Source organism: Arvicanthis niloticus, chromosome 4 (assembly GCF_011762505.2).
Source record: "Arvicanthis niloticus isolate mArvNil1 chromosome 4, mArvNil1.pat.X, whole genome shotgun sequence".
In the NCBI taxonomy this organism is placed as follows: Eukaryota; Metazoa; Chordata; class Mammalia; order Rodentia; family Muridae; genus Arvicanthis; species Arvicanthis niloticus.
In genome coordinates this window covers 113,778,294-113,802,819 of record NC_047661.1, presented here as the reverse complement: position 1 = coordinate 113,802,819, position 24,526 = coordinate 113,778,294, and the positions used below count along the sequence as shown (strand labels likewise).

Genomic DNA, 24,526 nt, shown 5'->3' with positions numbered 1-24,526 from the left:
AGTGGTTGCATCCAGCTTGTGCTTCGTATGTTACGTAAAATTCATTTTATATTATCTTTTTTTCCTATTTCATAGTATACATAATGTGATCAAATACTTTCTTCAATTTTCTTATACTGTTCTTTGTATGCGAAAAGGGAAGCGAAATGTATGGTTTCTGACTTAAATAGTCTGAGAATCCCATTCAGCCAATCATGTTGGACATATATTCTGTACTTAGACACAGTAGTATTTAACTCAGCTAGATTTTCTACAGAAGCCAAGCACATTCTTCTGAAAGCTCAGGTTTCTTCCAGAGTCACACACGATTTCTCTTATATGAAGACAAGCTCCACCTTTAAACAGGTATGACCTACATTTTCAGGGGCAGACTGCTTGGTAAAGAACATAGAGAAAGGAAGAAAGGTGTGTGGGTGATGAGCATGGTAACCCAGCCAGAACAAGGGGGTTCAAGGAAAAGAAATTGTTGACACTGGAAAAAAATAACAACATTTACCTAGAGTCCCGAAAGCATCTAGAAACTAAAATAATTTAGCATGCACTGTATAAGGCTGTAGAGGCTTTTGTTTTGTTTTTAGGATTTTTTTTGTCTGTTTTTTGCTTTGTTTTTGTTTTCTTGGAAACATTCACTTATTGACTTCTATTATAACATAATAAAATTTGAAATTAAAGTCCTGAAAATTGTATAGTGAAACAATAGTCATATCCCCCAAACATTTATGGCTGCTGGGCTCGGATTTCATCGTCCTTCCACTTAAGCATGCTAAGTACCAGTGTATGCCTTAGACTTTGAAGTAAATAATGCAAGCTGTAGTAATCTTCAATTATGATTTGTGAGTGGCCTGAGGTCTCCTTCATCAGATGACCTTTTTATTTAAATATTTTAAGATGATCATATGGGTGATGGTAGAAAAATTGAGCCATTCAGTCATTTCAGGTTCTATTCTAGTTATATTTTAGGAAAGATTTCAACATCAGTTCTGAGACAAATTTGAAAAATTATTTTCAAAATGAAATCTCTTATAAGTGGTAAGAATGGTTTTATAAAGATAATATATTTAAATTAGTTCAAAAGGCAATGAGAAGCCATTTGATTGGGAATACTGAAGAAGCCACCACGTGCTGATAATAATAGACCTTAATCAAAATTCAGGCCATTTGGGGGTCATTATACTTAGCTTAATTCTAGACTATTAAAATCTATTCAGAATCACCAGTTTCTATCCAATCCAGGGCTTTTCCTGGAAAACAGCTGGATTACCTTTGAAGTAATTTTGAAAGCAGTATGATTCCCAAATCCAACTGGGAACCAGTGAAAGTATAAAGTGTCAGACATTACTTCTTAATATTCCCAAGATAATATTCCTGCTTTATACCTGGGTCCTGACAACTCCCGTAGGAAGGAAAAGGAAACTTATATGGGGAGGGGGCGTCATTTATCTACCATGGTCAACTTCACTTACTGACAGAGGTACCATCTCATTGTGAGAGAGCCAAATCTGTCGTTCAGTTTGCAAAACAGAACTCAAGAGGGTTTCATTTTAGGGTTGTTGTTGATAGTGGTGTAGTAGTGTTCTCTTGAGAAACCCATGATTCTAGTGAGCGCTGTCATTGTTTTAGAAATGGGTGGGAGAGAACCTCAAGTGGTCTTTACTATAGCCTGCTCCGTGCAGATATCAGTATGAGTTCCTGTACAACTCCTCATCTCATAGCTCCAGTAAGGCAAGGCCCAAGACTCTCCATTTTATGAAAATGACATTTTAAAGATCCCCTCCTCTTCATAACAGGAATTTGCATTTCTTGAGAGCTACAGCTGAACTGTTTCTCAAGAAGTTCTGCTTTGCGTTGGGTTTCATGTGACTAAAACTCAACGTTGTTGTGGGATTTCTGTGTGACCAGCTGTCTTCTAACCAAATGGGAACTTACCAGACTCATGGGAGATTGTCTTAACAGTGAGTAGCTTCACACTCTCTTTATCAGACTGAGGCCTGTTTAAGACAGAAACACTTAGGTTAGTTCCACAGACATATGCAGTGTTCTTCAAGGGGAAGCAGATGTGGCCCCCAAATGAAGAAAAGGCAAAGTTGTTTTTCTAAGATTCTTCGGCAAATGCTGTTTATCTTTACTACAAACACATATGTACTGTGCAACCTTTTCTAGTGCTTTTTGAAGAAAGAAGGCAGGTCGCAAGACTGTCACCCTGGCAACCATCAGTTTACGTAAACATCACCTAGATTATGGAGTTCATGAGGTCTAAATTGCATGTCTTCAGTGCTGTGTTATGGAGTAGAAGACATGGAAACATTTGTGAACTTTCTGATCAGAGGGTGAGTTCCAAGGACACTCATTTTTATTAGATCTTGAGATTTTAGTGTCTGAACCAACTATTTTAAAGAGACTTCTCCTTGCTGCTTGCAGGATTCTAGTTTCAAAATGCAGCTCCTTTCCCTGGACATCTTGAGAGCCTCCAGAACTATTATTTCCTTATTGGCTACAATCTAATGAAACTAAACCAAAACCAAAACAACAAACCTTCCAACATACCACTGCTGTAAATGCCGGGCACACATTTAGTCCAACAAAGAAAACATCCATGGCTTTTGTGTTTTATCAGTAACACAGTGTATCCTGGGTTGTCAACCCATTGCTTGCAATAGCTGCCTGTTTTACTACCAGCCACTTTGCTTGCTCTGACACTCAGAGTACCGGTACTACAAAGCTACTTAGAGGCCTTAGCTGTGGTGAACATGTTGAACACCTCACTAGGAAAACTATCTTAAAATGCTAGGTGTGGTTTATTGATTTTGCTTAGTTATATTTATCCTCTGCCCCCTCACGTAATCTTTTCTTCATCATTTTTTTTCTTGTTTTCTGTCTCGTACTTTATCCATGTCTAAAAGTAATTGTCTCTTTTAGTTGTCTTTAAGTAGCTCTGACAAATAGCCAAATCCCATGTAGCATAGCTTCTCTATAACAAATACATAAAATGTTAAGTATAAGTCCACAGATTTTCTCTATGTATATGGCAGGATTGGAAATTGGGATGGGGGAGACCATGCAGCCCGACTTACTGATCATTTCCATTTTCTGGAGTGCCTAGAAAAGAAAATGATTGTTATTAAACCTGAGATCTTGGATGGTTCCTCTTTACATTTTACATGGTACCCAGAGGCCTTCCCTGAGGCCTAGTCAACACAGCCTGGCATGGGGCAGTTATGTAAACAAAGAAGTTAGTTCTGGTTTTATTTTTACCATAGAGTATCACTTAACTTTGAGACCGCACCTTCTGGGATTATCTATCACATGGACACTAGAAACTTCCAAATATATGGTATCTCTGAGAAACTTCTCAAAGCATTGAGTTGCCTTTTTCAACCAGAGAAAAGACTTTTCTATTTTACTTTGCACATCACTCTTCCTTGGGAAACAAATCCTTGTATTTGTGGTGAGTGAGGATGGAGATTTTCTTTGTGTTGGATTGTACCTCAGTGACTCAGGCTCTCAAGAATGGCCTTCCAAGTGACACTGAGGTATCTAAATTTTTGTATGTTCTTCCAGGCAGCTTCCCAAGTGTCTGACAGAAACCCCTTGGGTTCACTCTGAGAATGGTTCATACTGTAGGACCATGGCCTTCAGGAAGCAGATGCTAGGCTGTTCAACTCCTTTGTTTTGCTTCCCACTTCCATCCCATTCTGTTTGGCTCCTGTGTCAGTTTCTCGTCATATCTAACCCAGCTCATTGTTGGGCCTCTTACGTAGTTCTCTTCTGCCTTTGACTGTTACTGATTTTCATAAAGATCTTGGCTAACATTAATATTCAGGTTGCTTCTATTTTTTTCCCCAAAATGAGACATCCAACTACAAGTCTAATTACCTAAGATTAACCTATCATACCCCATGCTGCCCACTAATGATGTCCTACCATGTTTTCCCCATCTTCAGGGTCCAACTGTAATTTTTATTACCACAAGTGTCAAATGTAATGTTACTTGTGCTGTTCATAGCCTCCCTTCAGAGTGAGCTGATAAATATCTGAGTGCTTATTTTAGCATTTTTTCCCTTAGAGTATGGTAACAATGAGGTAATTAGCAGATAAATGCCTTCCAATAAACTTTCTGCATATATACCAGGCATGTGTTACCAAAGCTCGATCTGTGATCAACATGGTTCAGACAAGCTTAATTTCCAATTTCTGATTCATTTTGTTTTCCAGAGAGCGGAGTGGGCTCACTAATTTTCTGAATGTAATGAATTCTCGTCCACATACTCAAAGAGTGATTAACTGCAGGTGTTTAATGGAGCTAATTTAATGATAACAATGCTTGAAATTCTGTGTGGAAACAAGGCTAACAGGAACCAAATAGATTCGGGTGATTATATAATTTCCACACTTGGTTTTAGAACACCATACACCTCCGGAATAACTGTAGAGCAATAAGGATTTATTCCTTTAGAGTCAGCTTTAATAGAAAATGTCACTTTTAACTCATGCATTTCCAAAGTTTTCCAGTTTAGACAAGTCTTGTGCAGTACACAGTATTTTTAGAAGTGGATTTAACATATTAGTTTTTATCCATTTTTCTAGACTCTAACACCACTGGTCTCAACTGTGATGGTTGTATTCCCATAGAAATAAGATTGGTGGCTTAAAAGCATGGGGAAAAAGCTGGTTTATGTAAGTACTATTTTCTGTTTGGGAACTGGATTAGAATGTATCTTTCAGACATTATGAAGTTTATTCACTTCTTTCTACAGGAAAGCCCACTGTTTTTTATTTGTTTATTTTTTTCTTATTTCCTATCCAGTGGCTCGAGTAAATGCCACTGTTTTGCTCTGTTAACTTCTCCTTTTGCTGCCATGACCCTGTCTGTAAGATGCACAGTCGGTGGCTGGCCTAAACCACATTCATTAGTGTCCTGGGGTAAGAAAGTAAGAGTGCAGCTTATAAGCCATATAAAAATAAATACCTTTTACCCTCGTAATAGCTTAAGAGGCTCAGGTAGAATTTTGTTAGTGAAATAGTTAGAATGGAAATTAAGGAAAGGTCTAGTTCATTGGCCATTTTAAAATGGCCTGATATATATCTAGCATAATGTAAGGGGAAGTTTAATGTGGTTTATAACAGGACAATTACTAATGGGCTTACAGGCAAAGCAGTCATAGAGCAAAGTAAAAATTCTATTGCACCATGAAGCTGTCATCCAATTTTGCCAACTAAAAATGTAAAAGTATGATGTGTTCTGCTTAATGAAGTGCTATGTCATCAGAAGTGTACAGTCAATGCTTGTAGGTTGACTCCTATAAGGTAAGTTGCAAGTGTTCTATAAGCCAAAGGGTAGGTAGGGTTGATGTTCCAGGAAAAGGAAAGTATGGATGAATGTATGAAAACTTGAACTTCACAGCAAGTCCAGGGCAGAGGTCTGGCAATGGGCAGATGCCTTGGAGTAACTTGGCAGAGCTAAGCAAGCAGAGGGAGGTGTGGGCAAACCATATAGTCAAAAGACAGCATCACCCTTGGACTTGGGACATGAATAAAATAGAGAATTTTGTTTGAAATAATTCATTAGCATTGACTCCTTAGCTCTAACAAATATACTGTTCTAAGCTACGCTATTATGAGGACAGATTGCTGTTTTTGTAGTAGATGATGATAATTATGAACTCTAGATAAGGAATATGAGGAAATTTCTTATGTTTATAACTAATCCACTTTGAAATATTAATTTAATCTACTCTAAAATAGAAAGTTTATTTAAGAAAAAAATAAACTACGTAATACTGCCATGAAAGGTACCTATGTTGGAAAGACACTGAGCCTCTTAAGGAGAGAAAGGCGTCCCAGAGTATGATTCTTGAGATTATGGGCTTCTAAACTAAATTTCCATACGCCTTTGCTTACTCTGACCATGCATACTATTGCACAGGGTCTTTGGAGCATATACCTATGACTAGCTTCACAATTGAAGGTATTTAATCAGCATGAATTGCTTATCTATATTTTCTCTACCAACAAATCTTAAACACTGTTCCTTGCAACAGCACAGAGGGAATTTCTCTACCTGCTCCCTAGTCCTTTGTGATTGGGTGGCGTGATATCTATCTTCACTTTTTCTAACAGTTGAAGTTCAAGGTTGCACTAAGCAACTGCTCATTCTACTTTTGGGAAAACAAAATGAAAAAAAAAAAAAACCAAAAAACAAAAGACCAATCCTTACCTGGGTCTCTCTTCCAGCATATTCGATACAAACCCACCAGAGTAAATACCAAGAGTGTTATAACAATCAGCGCAATAACCACGGGCAAAATAATACCTGAAAAGTATTGGGAACATCGTCAGCTCGAGTGGTGCTGATTCCATACAAACAGACCACACGGGATAGAACATGTGTGCTTTTGTCTTTAAACAACATTTTATCAAACCACTAGTCTATTTCAGACAATAATGAATATGATTTATGGGTTTGCTCTGCTTGTCATTTCTGACATATCCACTTGATGTCACCCTTGCAGCCTTTCTTAAACAAACTACCAATCTCAAAGAGATGGCTTCCCATCTTCCTGGAGGCTAGGGGAGTAAGGAAAAAGACTAGAGTTATCTATCTATCTATCTATCTATCTATCTATCTATCTATCTACATATATGTATTTTATAATAAAGTTACTTGAAAAAAAAGATGCAGCTTACTGCTGGTTCTAATTCTAAGGCTGAGTGAGACTTGTAAGTATCTTTTCAACATGTTGCCATAAAAATAGAAAATGTGCAAAAGAGCATAAATAGATTGATTAAATAACATTTTAGAAAGTCTAACAACATAGCTCAAACACATGTGTGCATGTGTTTTAAGGGTGTGTTGCTGTTGTGAATTAGAGGAAGGTTTTCCTGCTTTTGTTAACAAGAGGGTTCTGTTTTGTTTTCTTTTAGAGTTTACAGTGATAGTCGTTTGCAACGGTAAAAGTTTGGTGATTGTAGCAAAGGAGCAGTGTGGGCAAATTAGTCGGGTATCCCACTCCTTGGAATTCCTTGCTTTCCTTGCATTCCTGCTTCTCACCTATTTATCAAGGGGCAATAATATTCCAACTCATCAGAAGATTAGTTTACATTTCATTATCACCATAGGAAGAACAACGATATCAACCAACCAGACCCCACAGAGCTCCCAGGGACTAAACCACCAACCAAAGAGTACACATGGAGGGATCCATGGCTCTAGCTGCATATGTAGCAGAGGATGGCCTTGCCGGGCAACTATGGGAAGGGAGGCCCTTGGTCTTGTGAAAGCTAGATGTCCCAGCTCAGGGGAATTCTAGGGCAGTGAGGCAGGAGTGGGTGAGTGGGTAGGGGAGCACCCTCATAAAAGCAGGGAAAGGTGACATGGGATAGGGAGTTTGCGGAGGGGAAACCAGGAAGGGGATAACATTTGAAGTGTAAATAAATAAAATAACCAATAAAAAAAGAAGAAAACAAAACAAAAAAGTCAACGGTTAAGCACAATTTAAGATAGATTTTGTGTGACACTATTAATTCCTCAAAATGAAAGTGGCATTAATCAGTGGGTCAGTTCTTTCTGTGATATCTCATTCAATGAAGTGGTTTTACTGAAACCAAAGATAATCACTTGAAATTCCAGCCCCACATACATTCACTTTACTGTTAATTACGAAGGAAATTATAACTATTGAACGTTCTTTACTCAGACTTGGCACATCTGTAAGTTGTTATATTGCTTATATATGTTTTTGCTAAAATAAAATTAATTGGAATCAATATGATAGAATTCCATCAAGGTTAAAAAAAAGCATTGTTTTTATAATTTGGTTGCTTTATGAATATTTAATTGACAAATGGAAATGAATATGTTGAAGGCATATGGCATTATGACGTGAACAAAAGTTATTAGTGTGGAGATTAGAGATTTTGCCTCAGCTGAATACACTTCCATTCAGCTATTATTTATCTTTTCTGCTAATTGTTTACCACAGGACGAAAGTGGAAAAGAAAAGCAAAAAGGGGAAAAGAGAAAGAAAATGGTCATGGTGTGGTAACTAAGATCAGGTTCATGAAGAATTTTTAGAGCAGGCTGTAGTTTGGATAATAATGGAGTCAGAAGCTGAGTAAAGTTGAGAACAGGCTATCCACAACCCCATGCCTTCATTGTTCTCATTTACGTATTCTGTGTGCCTTTTTCCGTGAACGGAGATACATATGTTACTCACTGGAATAGGAGGGGGTAGTTGGTGGGGTGGCTGCAATCTTCCCATCCTCAGTATCTGTTATTTTGAGAAAGAAAACAACTAAGTCGTCTTTGATAAATACGTTAAGCTACATAACCCTCCTCCTACTCCCATTTAAGGAAATATTCATGATTTATAGTTATGATGTTGCAAATGCAAAATTTTCCCTCACCTTGTAAGAGTATGTTTCAAAAATGAAGATGGATAGTGTTTATTTCCACAAAGAACAGTAAAGTAGAGGAAGTTTCCATTTAGTTACACAAAAATCATACCTTGAAGCTGTGAGATGGTTTTTGCAGTTGTGAAAGGTGCAGAGGGTGTCTCAGGGGTTTTGGGCGAAGCATCTGGCAGTTGACTGGTAGCTATAGGAAAATCACAAGCCCAGGCTCAGTTTAGGTATTGAGTCTTCATATTGGATTTCTTTGTAGATTTAAACAGTCTGCATTTCTAAAGATCTGGGAAAATACTTTATTTCTGTATAAGAAAATATATAAAATGGTAATGCCGGACTTCACATATTTCTCCTGGAAAGATGACTGACTTCGGCATCACACGAACTGTATATCTGCATTGCATTATCCAGAGAACTGGCCAAGAAAATTTGAACAAGTCTCATACTCTAGTCCCCAGTTCATAGAACCCAAAGCATGATGTTCTTGTGAGATATAAATCTATGATAAACACTAACCACATTTTAAGTATTTTTAAGATTAAGAAATGGTATCTTGTCTATCACACATGCTTAAAATAGATATAAATGCAGAAAACTTCTGATTTTTTTTATACTTTCCAATGGCTAAAGATAAAACATCACTATGTAGCCTTTGATAAGAAGTCCAGGAGAAATGCTAGAGACTTCTTGATTTTCCTGCATAAGACTCTACAGCTATCTCTACAGCTATATGAACATCTTCCACTGAATAATGACTGCTAGATTGTGTCATTGACCATGATTGTTTTTCCTTTAAGGAAAATGTCCTTTCCATATTTAATCAGAGGGCTAAGCAGATTATTATTATTAATAAAATTATAAAAAATTTTAAATATAAGACAACATAGATTAATACATGTAACATAATGCACTGCATCTCACTATCATACTCTTCTGTATCATAGTTGCTGGTTCATCTTTCTACAATGCTTCCAGAATGCAAAGGACTTCTCTCCATCCCTCCCACCAGCTCCTGTCTTCGCCAGTGTGCACTAAACAAGGCTAACTGCTTCCCTGCACTGACATTTTCACTTTGCTTAGGACCCCGTAGAGGTGCTGAGGTCATGCATAATGGCACCAGAAAGATTGATATTTCTAGGGCTGCCATGGTTCCTTTCTCCTCTGCCACCCACAGCATAGCACACGCTGCATGCTCTGTGGGGGCAGAGTCATGTTGGGAGTCGACACTTTGCTTGCCAGGCAAGAGATCTGTGGGAGGGAGCTGGATACAGGCCCATAGGAACAAAGGGAAATGTCAGGCTAGTGTACAAAGCAGGGGGGAAAAAGGAAAAAAAGAAAAGAAAGAAAAGAAACACTAAGCATCAGGGCAGGAGCTCGCTGAGAGCTCTGTACTGTTAGTTGTGTTTTCCTGTGTCAAGGGCTGCGTGGGGGTGAATAGCCTTTTAGGTGTTTGGGTAGAGGACAAGATGGCTTGCTCAATAACCAATGGTTGTTGGATTTAGAGCAGCTAGTTGTCAAGATTCCATATCCTCCCTCTTTACCGCCTTATTTTCAGGCCAAAGGCTGATTTATGACTATTTCTGATTTAAACTATACCACCCCAAGCTTTCCATGTAAAAACGAGTTGATTGCCCAGGGTCAGTGCTCACCACTGTGGCTCAGAAGATTGTTGTGATAACCCGCCCTTAAGTGAATAGTCAGTGTGACTGAAGCAGAAACTTGCAAGTTTCTATTTTTGTTTTTCCTGTAACTGGAATTCTTGAGAAATCTTTTCTGAATTTCACACACACACACACACACACACACACACACACACACACACACACACACACACCCATGCACACACACACATTTCTCTGACAATAACAAGAGGGATTCATAGTGTGATCTGATGATCTTCATTTATTGTGTTTAAAATGTGCTACACTGAATTTCTACCAGAATAACAATGTCAGAGGAGGGGCGGGTGAAGACTAATGCAGGCGTTAACAACGTGGTTCTGAAAGCTAAGTGCCAGAGCTAAACTCTAATGGCAAGACTTACTTCCTGTGGAGGCTTGGCAAGTGATTTAACCTTTTTGTCTGATTTTCGTACATGTAAATGGGGTTAAAATAGTTCTACAAGATATTCTTGCTATAAAGATTAAATAAGAGCACATTTAAATGGACTAGGAGAATAAGTGATCCTAGCATAGTTATTTTAAATTATACAACATTATGTAATATATTCTATATGATATTGTTATAATGTATGATTATGTTTTTTAGGAAGGTGAACTTTCCAACTAAAGACAGTTTGTCTCATCTCCTAAAAAATTCAGAGTATGTACAGCCCTGTGAAATTGACTTTTCAGACATCTCTATGTTTCAGGTATATTTTTCTCTAGTCAGGAGAGGGAGAAGCTGGAACTCATGTCGCTCTCAGATCATACATGTTTGTACTGGGTCCTGATTTTTGTGATTGTGTTGGCTATTGAGCTATAGAGGCATTGTGTCCCAATTTAAATGCAATTTATTAACTTCAGGTCAAAATTCAGACCAAGTCATGTGAAGCAAGTTCTCTTAGAGGCAAACCTATTGCATTGAAATGTATCCCCAAAATGTTTTCCCCATATGTGCTGAGTGGGTCCACTTTTTGATCTTGTAAAGAAGGTTTCACTATCTAGCCCTGGCTATCCTGTACTCATTATGTAGAGGAGGTGATTAAAAGCTGCCTCCCTCCCCCACCCCCAAAGTGCTGGGATCAAAGGCATGCAGCACTATGCACACATTTGTCCTGTAAATGTCATAAGTCGTTGGGAACTTACAGAAGACTTTAATGATGTCGTAAGAAATTTCAGTTGGACTTGAGAATGGCCTTCCAAGGACTCAAGTTATAGAATTGTAGGTGGCTGTGATTCCCCAAGCCAGATAAAAACCTGGCAAGGATGATAATGCCCACCACTTCCTGAGAGCCTTGAATAACTTTAAGATTCCTTTGGGGTGGAGGATTCCTTTATGACACTTTTAAAACTTTCTAAGCATGAAAACCAATCAAATTCTAGTATCAATTACTTATTTTGATATTATATAACCAGAAGCTACCAAGTCTAGATAGTTTACGATAGGTGTATTCCTAGCATGAGTGGATCCTCACTGAGTAGAAATGTTGAGATTCTGCCACTATAAAATGGGAAAATCAATGGAGAATACTCTGCACAGAGGACTGCATGCCTCATTTTCTAGATCTTCTTGGAGGTGAGGAGGGCAGGGAACTTGCACACACAGCATGCCCCCTCCTTTCTAATGGTTTTATGGATGGTCTTCTGTTGTCTATTCTTGCTTCTGCTTTCCTACCAAGCTTAATGTCCACATTGCAATAACATAGCTGACAGTCTAACTTAAAGAAAGAAGGTACTATGTAATCTTTATATTGTGCTGAATGCTAGAGGAGAGCAGAGATGCTACTATAATAGTTACCCATATACAGCATATACAGGGGTCAGAGGACAACCTTGGGTGTGCATCCCCAACTTCTATCTTGCTCGGTACAGGGCATCTTGCTTTGCATCTCTATGTATCAGGCTGGCTGTTCAGTGAGCTTCTGGAGATCGAGCTCCAATTTTGTCATAAATACACTGGGATTACAGACATGCACTATGACATTTGTTCATATATGGCTTATGGAAACTGAACTCGGATCCTTAATACTTGTTAAGCAGGTGCCTTGGCCATTGGGCCATCTCCTCAACCCTTCTTCTGTGTTGCCTGAAGACACATCATCAGGATTCCTTGTTTCTATATCAGAATCCCTGGTCGCTACATCCTTGAATTTAGGCTGCTATACTGTCAGTTTTCTGGGACTCCAGCTTGTTCACTGCAGGGTCACATAAACATTCAGGCTCCAAAATCCTTCTAAATATCTTTCTATACACATATCCTATTAGCTATATTTATCTGGAAGATTGAGATAAGTAGTTGTGTTTTATAAAATACTAAAGCAAACGATATTTATTTCCTCCAATACAGTGAGACATATTATATTCACTTTCACTCAGGGATCCTTTAAGCAGTTATTAATATTTAAGAATAGTATACAGTGTATTTTGATCATATTTACTCCAGCTCCTCTCTACAATTCCTTTCAGATACAGCTCCACTCTTTTTCTCTGCAACTTCATTTTTTAAAAATAACTCATTGATTCCAATTTGCATTGCCAATAATTGGTTGGGAGTGGGGCCATCCTCTGGAGTGTGTTCATCCACAGGGATGTGTTCTCTTGTCAAAGGAATAGAAAGATCAGCTTTGAGAATAATGAGGGTAAGAAAACGTAAATTCCAGCATGGCTTAAAATTGCAACGTGCGATGTTTTGTCTGTACCTCTCGGGAATCCATACCTCACACAAGTTTTTAATGGCTCCCTTCGTGTCTTCATTAGCTCTGAGCTCATCTGAAAATGAATAGGTAGGATAATCTGGCAGTTTGAAATTTTGAAGGTGGTTTCTTTGATGGACTCTTGATTTTTTTTTCCTAGCTTCTTTTCATTTAGAAAGTATGTGCACCTCATTTGATCATTCATAAAGTTGCCTGGAGCTCACTTGAGATGAACCATTTTATATCTACATGACTGGTAGGCTATTATAGTTGTTTATAATATTGACCAATCTCCCTAAGTGATCTTTTAATGGCAGGTTCCAAATCTTTCTTAAATGTTATAAATAATGGAAATAAAATGAATGCTTGTTGACTGTCTTGGTTGTTGGTAGTTGATTAAATATACTATTCTGCATAATTAGCACGGCATCACATTCAGTTTGAAGCCTTTTAAGATGTCGTATCTTTGTCCATTAAAGTTTGAATTTCTCCTGCTTTAGAAATTGTACGTAAATTCTTCATGTTGCACACACATGAAGAAGCTACCCAATGCACAGTAACTTACTCTATTGAGTAGAAAGTACAAACATGTCTTCTGACCATGTGATTATTTTTATGTTACAACATGGAGAAGTATGTCACTTACTGAACTATCTTGCTTCCATCTTCTAATTCTGTATAAGCTGAAGGGCACAAGGAATGAGAACCTCTACGATTTGCCATCTACACTAGTAACAGGGAGAAAGAAGGAAGGTCACAATCCTCTACAAATGCAGAAAGTCAAAAATAGATCAGCCTTGAAATCTTCCCTATCCCAAGGGTCTCTTTATAGTTTCCATTCCTCCATTACTGAATGTTAATTCAGAATAAAAGTCAGGTGTCCAGACATGGGAACTTGTTGGTATCACCATTTCTGGTTTTAACTGTTATTTCCAACATCCTTTTGGATGTCAGAACAAGATTTTGTGTCAGTGTAGGTGACAGTGTACTCCTTTGAGAGGACACACTGACTAATACAACCAGAATTGCGGTGAGATATCTATAGGTTCCTCCTTTAAGACTGGCTCTACTTAGCTCTGTTGTAGTCCTCAGGCGTGCCCTGCATATTTCTAGTTTCAGCTTTTTAAACCCAAAGCCTCCCGATATTTAGTTGTCTTGTACTGTTTTCCAATTCATCATCCTTGCAAGCTTGCATATGCATATACATATACATATATGTACACCTAGCTGGTCTCATTTTTATCATATTCTGATGAATACTCTTAGAAGAGAAAGTGAACTTACCTGATATTTCTGTTGTCCCAATTGAGGTCTGATTCTCAGCTTTCAAGCAAAAATAAAAACACTAAAATTAAATGTTGAATATAATATCCAGTTTTACAGTTCTTTCAAAGGTACGTTTTATAGACATCAACTTCTTTTGGATTCATTTGTTGCCCCAGATAATAGACTCGTGGAGCTTTGTGATTACAAGAAACCTCAGAGCAACAGTTTCACCATGGCATTGTCATGTCTACAAATCATTAGACTCGTAACTTCCTCTTAAAGGACCAAATATATTAGGTTTGTGTACTACAAAATGTCTGTCCCAACTTTTCAGCTCTGCTTTCTGGTATGAACTCAGTCATACGGAATATCCAAGGAAAGGGTGCAATTGTACTTTTTCAAAACTTTATTTAGAAAAATCTGCAGGGGTTCATATTTTGCTTCTCTAGGTTATAAAATCTCCACACAGGTCATTTTTACATAATTCTACTCATGGAATACCTAAGTATAACAAAATGAGCCATAAGTACTTTAATTTCTGTATGGAGGGGGTATCCTGTGCTATTGTCCTACTAAGACCTGGTGCATCATGTTACCTGAGAAAGCTGCACAAAGAGTCAGAGAGACACACACTAAAAACTTATGGGATTCCTGGATGGTGGTTACAGTCCAGGAAAGATCCCAACAAGGATAGTCACTTTAAAGAATCATGATAAAAATCCCTTCAGTGACTTTAAAGACATGGACCATGAAGAGGATTTGCTTTGTGAAACATATAGAAAATACTTCTGAAACAAACAGAAGCTGAATGACAACATTCACAAATTATTTGCTTCCTGTGTGTACTCAGTTCAACAGCCAACATTAGTAACTCAAACTCATCACAGCTCAGACAGCACCCCTGAGTGGTGTCTTGCAACCTACTTCTCCTGCCTTCTTGGATCAGTGCAAGGGACCATTGCTTTATTGGTTGCTTAAGGCCAGAAAATAGTGGCCCTTCTGGGATCTCCTTTCTTTTTATTCCTATATATTCTGAAGCTCTAGGTTAACAGTCCATTCTAAACTTCAGTCTTTCCCAGCACCTGCTCTGTTGCTGTTCATCAAGTTTTCAAGAGCTCCTAGGAAAATCTCTTAAAAGCTAACCTTGACTCACTCTGTTCCACACTGTGGCTGAACAGTCTTCGTAGAATATCAGGAACCCTACCTCACTCCTCAGTTCTCTGACCCTTCAGCCCCCTCTTTAACTCTGCTCCACCTTGTACCTGGTGTTAATGGATTAAAGGTTTGAAAACACAAGGGTTCTTCCAGACCTGTGTTTCTCTTGTTCTTCCCTTTGTCTCAGGGTTCTCTCAAACCACCCCCCTAAACTGTCTCTGCACACCCTTTCACACAAGTCTGTCACTTGACTTTCTCTCTCTCTCTCTCTCTCTCTCTCTCTCTCTCTCTCTCTCTCTCTCTCTCTCTCTTGCTCCACTTCAATTTTATTACTACAGTCACATTTACTTTTTGTTTGAAGGATTGCTTATTGTCTGATGGATTGTATCTCCACGAGAATAGATTTTCTGTCTTCTGTAGAGCTGTAGTTCCAAAACCTATTACCTGGATGTGCCATCATATGTCTCTAGCAGATGGAAAAGAATAACGGATTGTAAGTTTGATGTTTATGAGAGGTACCATCTTTCAGATCTGCAAATATTACCTGAGAGAAATTAATTTGCTTTCTTAAAGGTAGACCCACAATGGTAGTTTAGACCTTTGGTTCCAAACCCATCTACTCTTACTGAAATAGACAGTTTCTCTCCTCTTAAACATTCTAAGTATATAGCTTATATAATTAATTTCTGCTTTTGATAACTAATTAAAATACTTTTGAAAGTGGCATTATGCTGCACTTTGAAAATGCAGTTAAAATATTTATTAGCAGATAACATTTGAATACAAAGAAATTCAAAAGCCTTCGTTTCTTTTATTAATATCAGGTCACAGCCTTTCCTGCTGATAGACTCGTTTCAGAATAAAATATTTTAAGCTTGTAACAGACAAAACTTTCAGACTCTCATTTATTTGAAATTTTTTTAGTCTCCAAAATGCATAATAATTTGGTGTGAAAGTAAATCAGATAAGAAGTGTAACTATGCCCTGAAACTTTTCTGGAATGTAAAGAAACACATCAATTCACCTCATTATACTGAATTGCCTGAGGTCAACCTATATCTGCACATGGAGGAATAACATACTGAGGACAAAACTCTACAGATATCAAATTTTAATCAAAGATAGAATACAGCTGGACATAATGGCAAAAACCTATATAATTCGAGCACTTGGAAAGCTGAGGCAGAAGGATCACAAATTTGAGATTAGTCTGAGCTCCTTAGTGAGCTCATCTCTAAATAAATCAGGATTTATTGAGATCATTGGAGGAGTGCTTGCCTAGCATGTTCAATGCCTGGCTCTGATTTTCAGCATTTCAGGAAAAATAAAAAGGAATGTGTGCCCCTTTCTTGAAATAGAGGAAATAGTTTGAAGACAACAAACTGTTTTAAATGTATACAACATTTAAACCTAGACTCAGTTTGGAGAATATAAAAATCTCAGTACAAATGGATGCTACGGCATATGGCTAAATGTGAGTATCTCTGGTTTTTATTTATAACCGTAAGGACACATATGTGCTGTCAGGAGGCCACAGTTGGATCTGTAGAGGAAATGAGGCAAGTCACATCTCAAATGCATATGGGATGCTTTTGCTAATATCTCACAGTTGGAATATCAGTCAAAGACAGAACTGTTGAAGTCTGCTGTTGAGTTTCATCCTGTACCATGAAACTGTGGTCTTGACTACTGTAAATATATTTCCAAAGCTCAGCTTAACATTATCATTTGAATTAGAAAGTTTTACCAGGAATACAGCGAATAACTGCTTATTTCATACTGGAGACTGTGTTTTCAGATAATAAACAACAGTGGCATAAACGTGATGCTAAATGCAGGAGAAGGAATATAGAGGGCTATTTTTATACATGATGTATGCCTATTTCTACTGTAAAGTAAGTTATGATCAATTTACATTGTATTATTCTGTCATTGGATACTAAGTCAGTAGACATGGACATGTGATTATTTTTGGTTTGTCTAATCTAAGGCATGTGACTAAGATGACTGTTCTGTGGATTCCTTCTGTTGGTACCAGCAGCAAATGATATCAAGTAGCTAGCCAGAGAAAGAAGAAAGTTGTGGTTAAATCTTTGTGAGTGACTCAGATAAATAGAACAGTTCGTAAAGAAACATTGATTCAGATAAATTACTGTTTTCTGAAATGTGGGACAATCACATGGCATGAGATGGATTCTCTATGATGCTTTGAAAGGAACATTCAATAAGGATGTTATTTCCTTTCATTTTAATGTTCATAAGGACGCTATGAGGATGCAAATTGTGTGTGTATAGTGTGTGTGTGTGTGTGTGCGCGCGTGCGTGCACGCACACGTGCATGGTATGTGTGTGCATGTGCATTGTGTGTTGTGTGTTTGTATGTGTGTTGTGTTGTGTTGTGTTGTGTGTGTTTCAGTGTGTGAAGGTGTGCTTGTCCGTGTTTGTGTCTACGGAGTCTAGAAGTTCATGTTGGGTGTCATGCCAATTGCTTTCCACTTTAGGTTTTGAGACAGAGTTTCTTATTGGTTGACCTGGAGCCCCCAACAAGTTTTAATGTCTGTTAAACAAACTCAGGGAGTAGCCTGTCTTTGCCTCTCAGCTCCAGGGTAGAGGTGTATACAGTCCTGCCTGGATGTTGAGGAGGTGCTGGGCATCTGTTCATAGGTCCTCATGCTTCCAAAGCAAGTGTTTTACCCAGTGAGCAATCTCCTCATCCCAGATTTATTCTTTTAAATACTCTTAATGTAAAACCCAAGGCTCAGAGGAGCTTTATAGCTGACCAAAGGCCACAGCACAAATAAATGTTCATGTTTATTTTTTTTCATTACCTAAGCATTTTGAATTGTGACTCATTACTCATAACCACAAACCCAACTTGCTCATGGCATAATCAGAGACACCACTGCTTGCTTTAAGACAGGTGTGGTATTTTCAAGAACAAAGCTTTGGGTGTAATCTATTCTCATGGTCAGATAGTGACACCTCTAAAATGTCTACTCAGTTATTTTGAAATCTACTTTTGTTTGTATAAAAGTAAGCTACACAATAAAGCATAAATAATTATGTGATAAGGAAATTTATTTGGTAACCTATTTATTGTACATAAATGTTATTATTAAAAAGTAGACATGCATAATAGTTATAGTATAGATTAGTAATGATAACATTAATGATAAATGATTAATGATAAATGATAAATAGATTGCCACATAAATTTTTTATTGTATTAGTTTATTTGCGATGTGCCATCAAATCATAATCAATAACAATTCATAATCTTGTTCCCCATTCTCTTTCCTCAGCTTTGTCAGACTTCATTCTAGGGAGGGGGAATTATGATCTGTCTCTCTCTCCCTCCCTCTGTCTGTCTCTGTCTCTCTTGCTATTTTCTGGCCATATACAGGCTGCCTCTTTCCAATCTAGTTATAAACAATGAATTCACTTCTCCTACCACAATATCTGATGATATTATTCCATGACATCATGATCTACACTTAAGAATCTCTGTTCAATTGAGTTAGCATTTAAGAAAATGATCTCAGAAATGCCTCCTGATGTTTTAAGTAGTTTACAGCTGTGTGTTCGGCTGTATTCTTGGCGACATGTGGGAGCCACAGCCATGTGTTGGACTCATCTACTACCGCTTTCCTTTCTGTGCTCCGTATGCGCCTCTTTCCTTCTGTGCTCAGAAACTTACAAAATGTACACAGTTGTAGCTAAGTGCAACAAGCTCCCTAAGAGAAATCAAGGCAGGGACGTTTTGGCTCATGGTTTCTGAGGTATCAGTCCACAGTTACTTGGTAGTGTTGCTTTGAGCTGTGGTGAGGCAACATGTCATGTTGGAACATAACAAGGGCAAGCTGACAAAGGCCATTTCAGCAAAGCAACCCATAAATGTAATATAGCATCATGAAGCAAGATCCCACATGAGCCAATCACTACCCAAAAGTCCAACCTCTGCTCATTGCTATGTGAGCACCAACCTTTTAAGGTAAGAGTTTGGGAGATGTATATGGGACCCAAACCACAATATCACAGGGAAAGAGAATGTCACATTTTCAACACCTTAGTCCCAAACTAGAAACCCTGGATGAGAAGATTAATAGATTCACATGTAATACCAGTGCACTTCAGATATTTGTCTACAAAAAAAATCCCACTGTTGTTAGCATTTCTTTTAAACCTCATATTAGTGCCAGGGAAATTAGAAGTATATAGAGATGATGAATATTTGACAACAAAGCTGGTACACTGAGAGCCAATGTGAGTCCCTGATCAGAAGTGGGTTTCCTAATGACATTCCTCCAAAAGCTGTATGGATATGGACTCTCTGGCCTTATTTGAAAAGAAAAAGAAGCTATGCAAATATAATTTAGTTAAGATCTTGACATGTGATTCCTGTAGATTAGAGAAGGCCGTAGATCCGTAACAAATGTCTTGATGAAAGTACACGCATAGCCTGGCTAGGAGGGCATGAGCAGAAACTGATGTACAGACACACAAGCCAAAGGTGGCATGAGGATGAGAGCATATGTAATAGACTGCAAGCCAAGGCACCTAAGAGCAGCCAGCAGTCAGCAGAAACGGATGGAGAACCCATTCTAGGCCTCTAGACTGAACCCTAATGCAAACTCAACTACAGATTTTCTGATACTAGAATTGTGAGGGGGTAAATTGCTGTGATGTCCTTCTATTGACTATAAACATTTTTATACAGCTACAGATACATCACTTTATAAAATGGGCATGCAAATCACCATTTAGTGTTAATAAATAAAAGAGAAAAGAGTTTAATTATTCCTCTGGCATACATATAATTTTAACATTTATTAAACAGGAAGGCATAATTTATACAATCGAGTTGGGTGTGTCTGTTTATTTTTACATAGAGAGTTGCCTTTAGTACCACAGGACGAAGAGTATCTTCAACATTCTTCAGTTGACTGATGCTTAAGTTTGATGACTATCAATGTTATGTCTGCCACAGCATGTAAGGATATAGTACAAGATAGCAGAATTTTGCATGCATGACAGCGTTTCAAAAATTCTGCTTAAATTGCTTAAATTCTGGCCGAATCTCAAGCCAAAATTCACTTAACAATTTTTAAAAGTTAATTCAAGTCAGTGACTCAAAAAGGAACTTTAAAAATCAAACTTCCGAACACAATTCAACCTAAAGATATAGTAATTTAAAATTTGTATGTTAAAAATGGTGGAAGAAAATATTGTCCTTTTTCCATAGTTATACTATTTTGATTCTATAAAATCTTTGTATGTACACTATAAATACTGCCACAAGGGCCTCCATCAACCTAACTGTGTCTAATGTAGTGGTTCTCAACCTGTGGTGTTGACCTTTTCACAGGGGTTGCCTAAGACCATTGAAAAACACAGTATTTACATTATGATCAGCAGTAACAAAATTACAGTTATAAAGTGGTGACGAAAACAATTTTATGACCGGAAGTCACCACAACATGAAGAACTGTACGAAAGGGTCACAGCATTAGGAAAGTTGAGAGCCACTGCTCCAATGGTTCATCATAGTCAAGGTACTGTGAAGAATTACGAAGTATTTCACTGGAACTAAGAATAAAAGCTTTCTTCCATGGGATATGAATACAGACATGCTTCTAAGCCTTGTGAATGAAAGAAACCAGAAATTCCCACCTTCCTTTCACATGAACCAGGGATCACAGACACAGTTTCTATGCAGAAGTGAGCCATGGTGGATGGCTTTATACTTTAGAGGAAAGGGGTGATCTTGGCAACCACAAGAGTTCATTAAGACTCCTGGAAATGCTTATTCGATGGCATTGATTAGTTAGCCACTAGCTAGTAGAGTGATTTCCTTTGTGTAACATCGCACGTTCAGTGCCATCATGCACCTGCTAAAATTTCTCTGAACATAAATTACTTAACAGTAATTTTTCAAAGTTGAGATATCCTTTCATTCATATTTTCTGGTTTTCTTACCAAGGGATTTTTTTGATAGATGGTTTTGCAGTTAATTTTGTTTTATTGAAAATGTTTTGCATGTTTCATTAAGCTTCTTCAGAGCTAAGTAGTCTAAATTTCAACACTCCAAATAATAAATTCCCCTTTCCCCTAACACACACTTTCTGTTTTTAAAATAGAATGCCTAAAATTTCAAGTGTCAGATTTTATTTCACAACAAAAAATTTCTTTAGATGGGGAATGGCCATTTAAACTCTGGACCATTATAAATGGAAGGCAATTCATGTTTGTGAGATAGCAAAGGGCAATGCAGGTTAGGAAATCTTTGCTCTAAGTAAGAGATGTACACACATTGGCTATTTAGAGCCTAGAACTAACATGTGTCATGAACTAACATGTATCATGGACCTTCTCATGTAAGCAGTTTGTCATCCAAAATGTGTCAAAAATTTAGACCTTTTCATACAGTACTGGTGAGACATTTAGTGAGCTGACTAAACTGAAATGACCCTATTTAAGCCTAAAATGTTATTTATTTTAAACAGTTTTTTTTTTATCTGTTAACCCAACTCCTGCAATGTTGGCATATCTTCCCCTATTTTTAAACTCTCTATTTATATTTAAAGTTTTTTTAAATTCTGGTTTAGATATCAGAGTAATTAATTGTGGCTTCATAGACTAAAATAGGTAGTGTGTTTTTCTATTTCCATTTTATAGAATAGTTTGTGTAATTTTGGTATATGTTGTAAATTCCAAAAGTAGTTGGGCCATATTTTGGTTCAATTTAAGACTTACTTTTATAAAAGAAATGTTTAAGCCACTTTATGTTATATGATATCATTCCTGTCACCATAGTACTTGATTTAAAACTAAAGAGATTGACATTTGTATTTAATTTCCTGTGTATTCTTTTCCCTTTTTTGGTCAACTCCTTTTGGATTGAATGTTTAATAAAAAAATCATTTTAAATATCTGTATGTCTGTTTATGGGTATGTGTACATGCACACAGATGCTGCAAGAAGCCAGAAGAGGGCACTGGATATCCCTGGAGCAGAGCTCTGAGCTGACTGATGCTGGTGCTGAGTTTGGAAGTTGGGTAAATGGTATACAGGCCTGAGCCATCTGTCAGTACTGGACTGAGCTTTCTTTTAGGATTACAATTTCTCCATTATTGAGCTTACGACAATATAGTTACCTCCCTCATCTCAAAACTCATGTTGTTTACACATATTTATATTGTTCTACATATTGTTTACGTATATGTCATGCCTCAAAGGCACTTGCTATGTTGTTTTAGACAAACAATTAATTCTCTATTGAAGAGACTGAAATAAGGTAAACACTTTTTGTATCCATGCATGAGTTCTTCACTCTCAGAGCTCTTTCCTGCATTTCTGTCTGGTGCTGTTTCTCTCCTGACGAATGTTTTTACTCATAATAAAATGTCTCAGCTCTGCATGTCTGTAAAAGTCCCCACAGAACATGAGGGTGACAGTTTCCTCTCTAGTAGGGAAGATGTTCTCTGTTGTTTTCTGGCAGGCATTGTTCCTGAGGAAGCTCTGCTGTGATTTCCCATGTTCCTTTACTTAATGTATCCTTTTTAAAGAGCTTATTTCAAGATTTTTCCTTTATCTTTAGTGTGGTTTCTTTCTGTTTTTGTTTTGTTTTCTATTTTATGTTCATCACACTTCCTGAATCTGCTTGTCTGTTGTATTGGGGAAATATTTTTTGCCCACCTTCATCACTCTTTATTCCAGTAGTACAGTTACATGCTCTGGGGTCTTTGGATCACTGGGGCCCAGAACATTTCAAATGATTGTTTCTTTCCTGGGCTTCCTCTGTAGCATTTCCCTTCTTTGTTGCATTTCTCCCCAGTTTCTATTGTCATGTCACCTTCAAAAGCACAGCTTTATAGTTTATTCATCTACTTTATTGTTGTTTGATTTTAATTAATTAGTTTCACGTTTCTTTTTATTATTTTCTACCTTCTGTTTGCTTTTTTTTAAACCCCAACTTCTTGAGATTGGTTGTTTAGATAATCAAATCTGAACCCCTGTTTTGTTTTCATGCATTTTGCAGTTATAGACTTCACCACAATGCTGGTATAAATTCAATACTAGATAATTTTTAAAACAAATTATGTAAAATGTTGAGACTTTTTTTTTTTACCAAGTCTGTGATATATTGTATTACAGAGCGCTTGTCCATATGAAAATCATTAGCTTTCAATGTTCCTTGGCTATCCATTAGACTAATTTTTTCAGCAGTCTTTATAGGCTTGAGTATCAGATTTCAACATTGTTTCAATCAAAACCTTATTATAAAAAGCTTGCAAATAAAAAAAAAATCATGCCATGAAATTAAAACAGATCCAAAGTCTAAATATCTCAATGAATACTTGAGAATAGTTATAATTTTCTTGATTTGATTTATTTCTATGAAGTTCATTATTTTGGACATGTCTAACATAATTTTGTGTTCCTAATTTCCTCTAGAAGTCATTAGTTACCAGTGCAAAATAAAATCGTTGATGTTGTGGCCTCTGCATCTGTAAAACTCATCTATTAATCCTAGCTTTCGTTTCAGTCTATTCTTTTTTGTTTAGAATATACAGACGCCATCCTCTCAGATCAGAGCCGTTTTTCCTTTTTTTGTTTCTTATTTGCAAATCTTTAATTTCTTTCCTTGTCTAATTGCTCTAGACGCTGAGTGCCCTGTTGAAGTAGTCAGGCTGACACCCTTGCTTAATTCCTGAAAGCTTAGTGCTTTTCTCCTCTAAATCTGAAGTCAGCTGCAGGCATCTCTTTCTCCTAAATCCATCATGTTGATGGAATTTCTCTTTACTCATTTCAATGAGTGTTTCTTTCAAGAAGTGTTGGATTTTGTGACAGCCTTTGTTTGCATTCATTGAGATGATTGCATTTTATGTATATTTTGTCTCATAGTGCAGTGAATATTTTATGACTTGAATTATCTTTTGTTTCATGAACAAGGCTCACTTAGCATCATCTATTATAGAAATATGAGACATCAGACTACTAGCTCTGAGCTAACGAACAAACAGTTCAATAAAAGAAACTGATAAATTTTTAGAGCAATTTGTGCACCTAGTTTGCTTTTCTGTTGCTACCATAAAACACAGCTAGGGAATAAAGGGCTTATTTTGACTCTACTGGTCCTTCACTGATGGAGACAGGGCAAGAGCTTGAGGCAGGTACCTGGAGAACTGATGCAGAAACCTTGGTGCTAACTGACTTGCTTCCCTTGGCTTGCTCACCTACCTTAGTTAAACTTCCTAGACTTACCATTCCAGGGATGGTACTGCCCACAGAACACTGGGCCCTCCATGTCAATCAGAAAAATGCTCACAAAGATCCCTACAGACCAGTT

The 24,526-nt window shown here is 37.4% G+C and overlaps 1 protein-coding gene and 1 long non-coding RNA gene across 4 annotated transcripts in view; one reads left to right on the top strand and one right to left on the bottom strand.

The window, feature by feature from the left end:
* Emcn (endomucin) overlaps window positions 1–24,526 on the bottom strand; it is an 84,269-nt gene that overhangs the window by 5,268 nt on the left and 54,475 nt on the right. For 2 of the 3 annotated variants that reach the window (XM_034500543.2, XM_076933285.1), the window contains exons 5-10: window positions 14,041–14,079; window positions 8,504–8,593; window positions 8,214–8,267; window positions 6,215–6,310; window positions 3,072–3,096; window positions 1,927–1,988 (exon numbers count right to left, since the gene is read on the bottom strand). In XM_034500543.2, the coding sequence (XP_034356434.1) occupies window positions 1,927–1,988; window positions 3,072–3,096; window positions 6,215–6,310; window positions 8,214–8,267; window positions 8,504–8,593; window positions 14,041–14,079 (366 nt within the window). The remainder of the gene's footprint in view (window positions 1–1,926; window positions 1,989–3,071; window positions 3,097–6,214; window positions 6,311–8,213; window positions 8,268–8,503; window positions 8,594–14,040; window positions 14,080–24,526) is intronic. The other variant, XM_076933286.1, reaches the window with a different exon arrangement.
* LOC143442138 (uncharacterized) overlaps window positions 16,356–24,526 on the top strand; it is a 42,771-nt gene continuing 34,600 nt past the window's right edge. The window contains exon 1 of the long non-coding RNA XR_013110142.1: window positions 16,356–16,651. This is a non-coding gene — a long non-coding RNA (uncharacterized LOC143442138). The remainder of the gene's footprint in view (window positions 16,652–24,526) is intronic.